The following is a 12625-nucleotide window of genomic DNA, read 5'->3' as shown; positions in this document are numbered from 1 at the left end:
TTTCTAACGACTCCGACTCCGACTCTTTTATTCCAAAATCAGTCCGACTCCGACTCTTCGACTCCGACTCCGACTCCGCAGCCCTGGTTTTAGCCCAAGAGCCCTAGTAGGTTATACTGTGCCTACTTCATTTGCACTTTCCAATCTCTGAAATTAAGCACTAGATTATACAGTTGTACAGTATTATTCAAACTTTGTAAAAAAAAACCCCAGCTATTTAAAGTTTAAAAGAAAAAAATAAACTATAGAATTCTCTCATTACAACAACCTTTTTTTTTTTTTAAATTATAAGCAGTGCAGAAAACGAACAGGAATAGAGGTAGTGTATCATTTTTTCCGGGCTAAACGGATTAACAATATGCAGTAGAAGCAAGATAAAAGCAATCAATGCAAAAGAATTTCCAAAATACTGCATTCGGGGTTAAATAAATAGCAAGATATGAAACATATGAGTCACAAAAATTTATTTCAAGTAATATGTTACATACGTAAGAACCATGATTTTTACACTTTTGATGCACGATATAGCAAGGAGCTAAATTTGACATATTTTGGCATTCCTCCCCCTACCATTTGTTAGAAATTTAAAATTTAAGGTTTGCAGCCACGCTTTTCCAAATATTCAAGGTTTTCAAGCACTTGAAGATGAAATTAATTTTTTCAAGCACTTTCCATTTTTCAAGGAACAAATCATGCAATTTTTTACGGACCCACTTCAAAGCAGTGGCCCGAAGCTATAGCTTGTTTATGTTATAGGCAAATCTGGCCCAATTACCTGCAGATTTTTGTAATTTTTACGAAAGTTCGTCAGTTTTTACGGTTAAAGGATTTTTACAATTTTACCAATCTGAACGTGTGAATCCAGAAGGTTCTTCAAAATCTTTCGTCTGAAACAACACAAAATATCTAGTTTTTGAAATCACGCAAATTGAAAATAAACATTCTGAAAAGAAGGAAAACAAATCATTACGAGCAGATCGTTCTGTTAGCGCAAGTGTGGGAGTGGGGAGTTCCCTTTGTTTTAGGTTCTAATTTAAAAATGATCGTCAATTATTATAAGTGTTGCAGCTGAATGCATAGCTCGTTTTGACTATATTTTCATTTGTATACTTGCCCAAATGGTTTTCAGTCCAAAATAGTGAATTTAGGCATATTTTCAGCACCCCAGTGACAGCTGTACTATTTGTATTTAATGTTCTTTTTTTTTTCTTTTCTCCCATCAGAAAAGGACATTCACTATCCTCTTCATTTTCATTGAACTATTCAAAAAAAAGAAAAATAATAATGATTTTTTGTTTTAAGATTTTGGAAGATGTGTTGTTACTATTTAAAGTCCTCCCAAAACTGGGGGGCATTGCCCCTATGGCCCCCTCCTATAAATTCACCCATGCCCTTCTGAACTAGTCAAAAAAGAAAAATAATGTTAAAAATTTTTTGGAAGATGTGTTGTTACTTCATAAAGTCCTCCCAAAACTGGGGGGGCATTGCCCCCCTCTGCCCCCCCATAAATCCGCCCATGGCTTCAGATGAATGCTTTTACTCATGTACCATAGTACTTATCCCAACTTTTAATTGCACTCTTTTGCAACACTACAGCCATTCCGCGTTTTTTCTTTAATTTTATCCACTGCGTTTGGTTTATGAATGTCTAATAGGCAACTTTAAAGCTGAATGTGCTGTTCGTCTACCATCTAAACAATTTCTAGCAGTAATGCCTGACAATGCAATTTTCTGTTGCGACCGTATCTTTGCAAGAACTAATGCTATTAAAATGTCTTAGAAAAAAAAAAGAAATGTTTTCCGCTCAACTTCACTAACCTTCCAGAAATTATCCTGGATTCTTTTTGAAGAATTCAGTAGTTTTCTTGGTTAAAGCCGGTAATGTGTCTGGCATCTTCAAAGAGGCCAAACGTAGGCTTAATATAATAGCTTGACACTTTCCTGCATATCCAAGAAAGCGCTCATAGCCTTAATGCAATCATTGCCAAAGCTAAGACAGACTCTCAAGCAAGTAGCTCGAATGCAACTCGTCTGCAATTCTTCCAAAGCTTTGTGATCCATGCATTTTTCGTAATCGAGCTGCAACCGATACATTTATTAAATAGGTTTAGTTAATCTTGATACTGGTGGGAAAAAATATTTTTGACAAAAGTGAGAAATCTGCATTTCTGAAATTTGTAGCAATTCAGGAAACGTTTTGACAAAGATAGTTGATTTTCTCAAGAAGTTAATAAAAACCTATAAAATCCCTGAACGTTCTACGAAAAGGATAAGTAACGTTTCGGGGTTTTTTTTAGTATATTGTTTTTCGCAGTAAGTCAAATGATGTTAGAGTTATATCGATTAATTAACTTACACCGCCGTCTATTAGGAATTTTTAGAAATAAACAATTAGTACACACTATTATTGTATAATTAATATTTAATTTGCGATAAAAAAATTATAAAAACTATCCTATCTCTTAAGTTGGACCAAATTACACATAGGTATGAAATTTGATATAAATCGGTTGAGTATAGTTTTGGAGTTTACCCCGAACAAACATCGTGACACGAGATTTATATATATATATAGATTAGCTCATTAAACTGCACATGCGAAATGAACGAGAGCAGTGACGGAGGATTTTGGGAAGGAAACTGCTTGCAGTTTCAAGGGGTTGTTGATCGATAACGAGCAGGGGGTGCTAGCCCCCCAGTAATGTAATACACATTAAACTGACTATAACTTTTTTTAAAAATTTTTAAATAAAATGTTCGACAATCAAAGCTATAATTATTCCTTCTTTGATTTAGCGTAATACAGCACAATTCGGACATTTATGTATCATACTTACCAGGGAACCCCACGAATAATGTAATCTTTATCTTTATCTTTATCTTTACTAATAAAAGCTCAAAGTCTCTCTGTCTGGAGGATTTCTGGATCTCTGTGACGCGCATAGCGCCTAGACCGTTCGGCCGATTTTCATGAAATTTGGCACAAAGTTAGTTTGTAGCATGGGGGTGTGCACCTCGAAGCGATTTTTCGAAAATTCGATGTGGTTCTTTTTCTACAGTGGTGGGCAAAATTATAGACTCAATTTTTTTTTATTTTGTTTCAATTACAACATGACTCAGTTTTAATTATTTTCATTGAAGTAAAGATGAATAGTTGAAGAAATAGTTCTAAAATTAGTACATCTTATCAGTTAAATTAAAAATTTCATAAAATTAGAAAATTTGCAAATTCAATATTTTATCATTACGTGAAACCTGGACAAAAATATAAACTCAACGGTAAAAAATCCAGGATTACGAGAAAGTTTCGTTCGAAAATGCTAATTTAACGCCATAGAATGAATAAATGTTGCCATCAGTGATTGCTAAAAGTTTGGTTTTTGGAAATTTATGAGAAACATATAAATGCACTGCTGGACAAAATTATAAACTCATTTTTTTTTTCAATCATAATTTAACTCAGTTAAAAAAATTTTTGTTCCAGTAAAGATAAATAACTCTTTTAGCATGGTAAAGCAGGATTGGCATTTCTTAATGGAAGATAGAACGCTGAAGATTACCAATTAATACTGGAAGATCATCTCTTACCTTTTGCTCATCTGATTCCTGGAGGTAAACTGGTCATTTTAGCGAGATAACGCGAGTGTACATACACAGCGAGAAGTATAAAAGAATGGCTCAAGCGCTGGGGTATCAAAGTAATCAAATGGCCAGCTCGTAGTTGGATCTTAATCCGATTGAAAATCTTTGGGGGACCACGGTTCGCAAAGTTTATCATGATCGGCACCAGTACCAAACCACAGGGGAATTAAAAAGGGCAATACTTTCAGCATGCAACCATATGTCACTGCAGCTGTTAGAAACTCTTGTGAAATCTACATGCCCAGCCGCATATTCGAGATAATTCAGAAAACGGGGGGCCCAACTCGTTTTTAAATGTTTGTAGTTTACACTAATGGCTAGATTTAATGCAGTGTTAATTTTTAAAACGTTTCAAATATTGATTTTTTTTTTTCAATTTATCCATGTTAATAGCAAAATTAACTAGACGTTAAATCCCGGTTATCACAAATTTGCCATTTCAACTGCGCTTGCTCGTAGACTTAGCTTTTTGAGCTTTCTGTTTTAAGATTTCGTGTTACTTATTTATATTTAGGCTGAGCTAGAGTCCCAACAAATTGATGAATGCGATTAGAATATTTTCACAGCGATTTCGGGATACATTATATGAAACTACGGATATGAATAACTGATAATCTTTATAAAGAAAAGAGAAAAATGACACTTCAATATTTATTGGTTTGGAAATATTTATTTAACGTAAACGTTAAACACGTTATGCACTTCAAAAATGATTGGAATATTACAGATATCCGTCTTTTGCGGATATTTTACGTTGGGTGTAAACAGCTTAGTATTATACATTTGTATTTAGGTTGAGGGTTCGGCTTTGTATTAGAAGTGATGCTGCAATTCGAGTACGCTCTTCTGAGGTTAAAAATTTGGCCCTGAAAAGGGCCTTTGTTTGATAGAAAAATCAGCCTCCAAATTCATTAATAATTAAGACGCAAAACTCAATCTTTACCGAGGCGTAAAAACTAAATCAAAGAAAGTTTTTGTAATTTCTAATTTTTATCTGTTGTTATCTCATATTTATTAACAAATTTAAAATGTTTTTAATCAGTTTGAGAAGAGTTTCGAAATCAGCAAAGTCCGCGCGCAAGCGCAGTTGAAATGGCAAATTTGTGATAATCGGGATTTAACGTCGAGTGCAAAATTACATTTTCCTAAATCTATGCTTTTGTTTTGCTGAAGTAATTGCAAATGTAACTTGATTAAACTCAAAAAAAAAAAAAAAAAAAAAAAAAAAAATTAAAATTTTGTCAGCTTATAATTGTGTTTATGCAGTATTGTAAGTTTTTAATTTTGTAATTCAGCATTGGTTCATTTTTGGTTATTAAATGATTAAATATTTGAATAAAATTCTACCAAACTTCAGAGTTTCTTACTTTTGAGTTGATACTTTTGTCCAGGTTTCATGCATTATAAAGATATAAAAGTTGAGATTTTTTTAATTAAATTATTTATTTTATAAAGTTTATGAGTTATACTGAATTTAGGAATATTTAGTCACTTATTTATCTTTACTGGAACAAAAAGTTTTTTAACTGAGTTAAATTATGATTGAAAAAATGAAAAAAAAAAAAAAGAGTTTATAATTTTGTCCAGCGGTGCATTTATATGTTTCTCATTAATTTCCAAAAACAAAACTTTTAACTATCACTGATGGCAACATTTATCCATTCTATGGCGTTAAATTAAAATTTTGGAACGAAACTTTTTAATATTCCTGAATTTTTTACCTCTGAGTTTATACTTTTGTCCAGGTTTCACGTAATGATAAAATATTAAATTTGCAAATTATCTAATTTTATGATTTTTTAAATTTAATTGATACGATGTACTAATTTTAGAACTATTTCTTCAACTATTCATCTTTACTTCAATGAAAATAATTTAAACTGAGTCATGTTGTAATCGAAACAAAATTAAAAGAAATTGAGTCTATACTTTTGTCCACCACTGTATTCCAATTTTTAAAACAAAACTATCATGAGATGGACGAGTAAATTACGAAATTATCATAACGTGGAACCGCAACATGGGCACAAGCCAATTGGCGAGATACGAAATTATCATAACGTGGAACCGTAACATGGGTACGATACTTTTACTATTGGCGAGAAAATTCACCATACATTATTTGTAAATATACAGGCGAACCAAAAGACCTTTTAATTTTTCTATTACGGGCAAAGCCGTGCTGGTACCACTAGTTAATAATAAAGCTTAAAGTCGGTGTCTCTGGATGTCTGGATCTATGTTACGCCCACAGCGCCTAGACCGTTCTGCCGAGTTCCATGAAATATGGCACAAAATTAGTTCGTAGCATAAAGGTGAGCACCTCGAAGCGAATTTTCGCAAATTCGATTTTGTTCTTTTTCTATGATTTCATTTTTACCACCATTGGTGGATTTAATTCCTCTGCATCGACCGAATTACCATAACATGGACGACTAATTCTCCGTAACATGGAGGAGCAAATTACCATAACATGGACGACTAATTCTCCGTAACATGGAGGAGCAAATTACCATAACATGGACGAGCAAATTAACATAACATAGATGAGCAAATTAACATAGCATATTGGAGAGAAATTCATCATCCGATATTTGTTACGATATACAGACGACCAAATGACCTTTATGTTTTCAGTCAAAAAAACAGAGCAGTTTTGTGTTCCATCAAACCGATAAAGCCACAAATAGTGGTAGGTACAGGGGACCCTGGAGTGGATAGTGAAGTGAAGTACCATATTATAATCCAATGGGGTTGTATGCTTCGGTCAAAAGCAGTAGTTTTTGTTACTGAAATTGATAGAATAAGCAAAATAAAATAACATGGACTCAGAAAATACTTTCATTTTCCCAACAGTTATTTTTCAATTAATTTTTTAAAGTGTCAGATTCTTCAAACAAGGCGTGGTCTTTATAACGTCACAAATGATGCACTATGGCGCATCTTTCTACCGCATTTCCACGTTATGATAATCAAGAAGCGAATTACAATTGCGCTCTACGCTTGCTACCAACCATATCGTTGCCAATACACGTGAGTAAAGATGCGAATTAAATATTTTGGACCGTGAATGGCAACACTGAATGGCATTTCATCATTTGTGATGTCATCGGCAGAAGCGTTAAACGATGAAAGAGCACCGATTTAAGTTATTTTTTTAAAAATATTAAATTTAACAAAATTATTTAAAAAATGGTGAGATTCTATGTTTTTAAGCATGCTCTGTCCGAAAAAAATACTTTTAAAATTTTGGAAACGACCTCATTCTGAATTACTGAAAGCATTGCGTTTTTTTAGGAAAGTTCGTTTTTGAAAAATAAAACAGTATTCCAAAAAAAGTTTGAACAGTTTCCAGTTGAACAAATGGTTAAAAACTCTTTCAGGGGCAGGATGAGTATGAAAGAAGTTGATGAACAAATGCTGAACATACAGAACAAGAACAGCAGTTACTTTGTAGAATGGATTCCGAACAATGTGAAGACGGCTGTGTGCGACATCCCACCCAGAGGCCTGAAGATGTCCGCCACTTTCATTGGAAATAACACTGCTATACAAGAGCTCTTCAAACGCATCTCGGAACAATTTACAGGTACAGTAAGCTCCCGATTATTCGCGGAATTGGGTGGCACAAGTGCCGCGGATAATAAAAATCGCGGATAACCGCAAAAAGACTAAAATGGGGGACAAATCAGGTAAAAATTGTCCTATCTCAAATTCTTAACTGTATCGATGCATAACACTTTCTGCAAACAGTGAAAATATATATAGAGTACAGTACAAATGTTTTGTATTTTTGCACAACCGAACTTAACAAACAAGTGTATGTACGATGAAGAACGCACAAAAATAATAATAATAATAATAATATTAAATCAAATCAATCAATCAAGCAAAAACAACTGAGTGTAAATTTACAATTTTTCAAAAAAAAAAAAAAAACTGCCACTGGTTTTCGCTTTTTACTGCGAAAATACATGTTCGTGATTGTTGATTGATTCGCGGATAATCCGCCCCGCGGATAAACCGCTCGCGGATAATCGGGAGTCTACTGTACATTCTGGAAATGTTGCCGCAGCGCTTTGTTTTTACTTCCTTTTACCAAAAAGGAAGTATTGTATTCGCGAAAAAAATTTCACTCAAAAATCGGCCTTAATTTCCATTTGCTCGCCCCCGAATGAATATTGAGTTTTTTTTCAAACCTACCACACGTGGATATATGTCTAACTACCAAACGGCACGACCTTGAGGGTCACGGATTTAGACAAAATTCTAGATATAGGTCCATTCCCACTAGGTATGATGCCAGGTAAATCGGTTTGACTGCATAGGCCCTAGTTCGGTCGCAACGAGGGTCCAAAGTTGCTAATTTGGACCCAGAAATGCAATAGAATTTCCATTAGATTTACCATTTTTATCCCTTTTACTGCTATTCTACTACAGTGTGAGTCATTTAGATGCATGTGACTTTGAATTAACGACGTTGAATACTATTTTTACTTTCTTCTATATCTAATATATAGAAGAAAGTATTGGATTCGTGCAAATTTCGAATTTTGACGGATTCGAACGTTTTGAGGTGTGCTGGGTCCATTTCGACTATTTTTGGAAAATGTCTGTCTGTCTGTGTGTGTGTGTGTATGTGTGTGTGTGTGTGTGTGTGTGTGTGTGTGTGTGTGTGTGTGTGTGTGTGTGTGTGTATGTGTGTGTGTGTGTGTGTCACGTCTGTGTGTGACCAGTTTTTTGTGGCCGCTCTACAGCAAAAACTACCGCATGAAATCGAACGAAATTTGGTACACATATGTGCCTCTATGTGAACTTGTGCCCATTGGTTTTTGGCGCGAATTCCTCCAAGGGGGAGGGATCAATGGGACGTTTTTTGAGTTACGCGTGATTGCTATTCCTCAGGAAGTAACTGGCGGAATCAAACTAAATTTGGTCCATATGTTGCCAGCAACAGAAACAGGCGCTGATTCAATTTTGGTGTCAATAACTCAAACGGGGGTTGAGCTATAGAACGTTTTTTGTCGTCAATTGTGGCTGCTGTATCTCAAGAAATAATGAACGGAATGAAAGAAAAATTTATCGGCAAGTAGCCCTTAGTGGGTATAAAAGCTGATATTTATTGATTTTATTTTGGTGTCAACAGTTAAAAAGGGGGTAGCGCAATCGCTCGTTCTTTTTTTCCATTGTGAGTGCCCTATCTCAAGAAGTAATGCTACGTTCTGGCTGAAATTTGGAATATATGTGAATCCATATGCAAACAGGCTTTGGTTCAATTTTGGCGCCAAGAGGTGCTGATTTATTTTTATTATCATTATTTTTTTAGTGAATAAAAATAGCTTTATTAATGCAACAATAAGAAAGATAAATCGTAATAGATTGTCGTCTGCGTATTTCTCGTGATTTTAATTGTATGGAAATGGTCGGAAATATTATCTCAATGATTTAAAATTTTTAACTGTTGCCATCTTATGTTTGTTAACAAATAAAATATTTGTAATTAATTCAAGCAAGGCTTTTAAAATAACTTTCAATTTTCGCTCTTTGCTTTGCTTTTGCAATAATTCAGACATTGGGATGGTCGTCAAGTTTTTGCATGTGTAATTTTGTTTTTGTTAGGAATATTGCTTCCTCGTCAAGCATGGGGAGGGATCAGAAGAAGGAAAAATATAGAAGAAAGTTTCGTGATGGCCACAACATACTAGTTAATAAGTGGTTCTCAAATTTCAATTGGATACTACTTTTAATTTCAAGAACTTGAATGTAAAAAGAGCATAGTTACATGATATTTATCATTTGCAAATGAAACTAAATTATTTTCGTTTTATATCAATTGTCTGCTAGTAAAAAGTATTTATCGTTACTTTAACTGGATATTTATCATTTGTTATCAAATATGTTTCTCAATGACAAGCAACAAAAATCGGAGAGGAGAAAAAAGCTCCGATTTATTGCACGTGGCACAAAAAAAAAAAAAAAAAAAAAAATTGTTTCGACTTTCCAAGTAACTTAATAATCCCCATAAATAAATAAATGTTCTCCCTTCCACTTGTTGTACTAACAAAAGACACCAAATGTGTTTGGAGAACGTTCTTTGTACCTAAGTCGGAAATTCCGGGAAATGCCATGGCATTTTTGGAGCCAAACTAGCAACTTCGAATCCTCGTTGCAGCCAAACTAGGGCCTATGCAGTCAAACCGCTTTACCTGCGTTCATATCTAGTGGAAATGGACCTATATCTAGAATTTTGTCCAAATCCGTGACCCTCAAGGTCGTGCCGTTTGGTCGTAAGATCTAAAAATTGAAAAACACAACATATGTTGCCAGTTTTCAGAAAAAAAATCACCTTTGAGGAAATTAAAAATATTGTTCCATGGAATTAAAAGAAAAATATTTAGTAGACAAGTAAATTACAATTTTGTGTTGTGAATGAAATGGTTGATTGGCCAAATGAATAGCGAATAAGCTTTGGTGTAGGGTTGCCGAAATTGCTCCGTCGCCACAAGATAAGGTAGCGGGTTGCCAGAATGAAATATTTATCGCCGTGACCCGATTACCGTAATTCTACCTAATTTTACATTTTAGTGGAACTTTTCATGTTAATTAATGACTTATGGACCTATATCTACACTTTTGTCCAAATCCGTGGCCCTCAAGTTCGTGCCGTTTAGTTGTAAGAACGTATAGACACCCGGAATATCCATTTTGACGATATCCGAGTTAATTACGACAACCGTTAATTACAATCTTTTTGCATCCTGAATATATTTCAGTTATTTTGAAAGTTTTGAGGTATTTCATTTTTGCTACCGCAACTGAACTCATTTAATGTATTACTTTAGTAGCATATGTATTTTTTTTATTAACATTATTTTGAATGCTCATTCATACTATGTAAAATCCCCCCTCCCCCCCCCCCCAAAAAAAAACGCAGTTTGACACCCATATTGTGATTTTGATAAAGCTTAACATACATAAAAAGTAGTCGAAAACTTTGTACTGCCTAGTGAATAAAATATGACAACGTATATAAAGTACAAATTCAAAATGAAAAAAGGTTAAAAAACCAACAAACAGCTGTTTCGGCACTCTAAAATACAAGTGCCATCATCAGTGCAATTAAAAACGAAGACAGGTTCAACCCGACTAAAACACAGTTTTTAATTGCACTGATGATGGCACTTGTATTTTAGAGTGCCGAAACAGCTGTTTGCTGGTTTTTTAACCTTTTTTCATTTTGAATTTGTACTTTATATACGTTGTCAGTCCATTCATGATTTAGATTTTTGGGAGTCATATTACATATGGAAAAATTCTAATTTAATCGTCAATGATTTGTCTAGCACTCCCCCTTTTCCTAATGTTTGGAAGTCTGTTATTTGATTTATTTTTTGTCCGTGACGTTTTCACCTGAGTGCAACTGTCCTCTGTAGTTCTGACGCAACCTTGGACGTCATCGTTTCCGGTACTGCTCTCATATCTTTTACAACTCGTCTCTCATTCCAATGTTCGCCTCGACTGTGTTTTAGTCGGGTTGAACCTGTCTTCGTTTTTAATTGCACTGATGATGGCACTTGTATTTTAGAGTGCCGAAACAGCTGTTTGCTGGTTTTTTAACCTTTTTTTCATTTTGAATTTGTACTTTATATACGTTGTCATATTTTATTCAAAGTTTAACATATTTGTTTTTTCTGCGCATTTGGAGAATCTTACACGATTTAAGTTTTACAGCCTGTTCAAGTTTTGTCGATTTTATAGTTTTCATGATCAACTAATTTTATAACATTTCTATGTGCACAATGCTAGACGTACTTGCAGAACAAGTTTGGATAAATGATTTTACGTTGCAGAACATCACAAATTATTCTGCTTTAGGGGAAGAAACCAGTCTCTGAATGTCATAACCGGCTGTCGGTTTATTGCATGTAGTTCTGCCATTGCTTAACTTATACTGCACTTACTTTTCCAATAGCTATGTTCCGTCGCAAAGCTTTCCTCCACTGGTATACTGGAGAAGGAATGGACGAGATGGAATTTACTGAAGCAGAATCTAATATGAATGACTTAGTGTCTGAATATCAGCAGTACCAAGAAGCCACAGCAGAAGAGGAAGGAGAAATGGAGGAAGAAGAAGAAGCATCCTAAAAAATGAACTCTTCCAAGCTGTTAATTAATTCATACTTATTCTCATTACATTCAACCGCATTTAATGCTGCTTTTTCTTATGCTCACGAAATTTGCTTTCCTGTACACTTTCGAAACTGAATTAATGTTCTTGTTTACAATGATTTGAACTCTTCTTATGTATTTTCAAAATTCATGCTGCTGTTAGTGAGAGTTTTATTTCGCTTGTGCTACTCACTGCTTCTAAAATGAGCAAAAATACATAATCTAAATTTTAATTTTAAAGTTAGCATCTTAAAAAAAAAAAAAAAAAAAAAAAAAAAAAGCAAACACTTTAGAAACTTCTAGAAGAAACCTTTTTTTGCATGTGTTCCTTGTATTGAAATAAAAATTAGTTACATGAAAGTAAAATTTATTTACTGTATTTCAGTTGCATTTCAGACTTAAATGAAATATAAAGTTTAACAAGCGTCATCGAGTGTCATGGAAATAAAAGGAGGAAAAAAAAAAGTTCTGAAATGAGCAAAAAAGAAAAAAAAAAACTTAATTTGAATTCTGAAATTTTGAATTCATGTTATGTGTTTCGCGCAATCACGAGTTGCCACAGGACTCTACCCATCTCGGCGGTCACGTGTGTATAGTTGTGTGTGTGTGCGTAGACCTGTGTATACGCTCGTAGGCGTGTGTGTGTGTGTGTGTGTGTGTGAAGGCGTGTGTGAGTGTGCGAGCGTGCGTGTGTGTAGGACATGACACCACCGACCAGGAGAAGTGGGATTTGGGGGACAGTGCTCAGGACCGGAAGAGCCGCGCCTGCAGAGGACGGCGCACAGTGGTTCAAGGGCGGAAAAAATAGCCAATT

The 12625-nt window shown here is 34.5% G+C and overlaps 1 protein-coding gene across 1 annotated transcript in view; it reads left to right on the top strand.

Moving 5' to 3' along the window:
- LOC129217799 (tubulin beta chain) overlaps nucleotides 1–11951 on the top strand; it is a 50652-nt gene extending 38701 nt beyond the window's left edge. The window contains exons 6-7 of the mRNA XM_054852140.1: nucleotides 7026–7231; nucleotides 11615–11951. Of these exons, the coding sequence (XP_054708115.1) occupies nucleotides 7026–7231; nucleotides 11615–11787 (379 nt within the window). The 3' untranslated portion in view covers nucleotides 11788–11951. The remainder of the gene's footprint in view (nucleotides 1–7025; nucleotides 7232–11614) is intronic.
- The last annotated feature ends 674 nt before the right edge of the window (nucleotides 11952–12625 follow it).

Source organism: Uloborus diversus, chromosome 2, assembly GCF_026930045.1.
Source record: "Uloborus diversus isolate 005 chromosome 2, Udiv.v.3.1, whole genome shotgun sequence".
Classification (NCBI taxonomy): domain Eukaryota; kingdom Metazoa; phylum Arthropoda; class Arachnida; order Araneae; family Uloboridae; genus Uloborus; species Uloborus diversus.
This window is presented reverse-complemented; position numbering and strand designations above follow the sequence as displayed.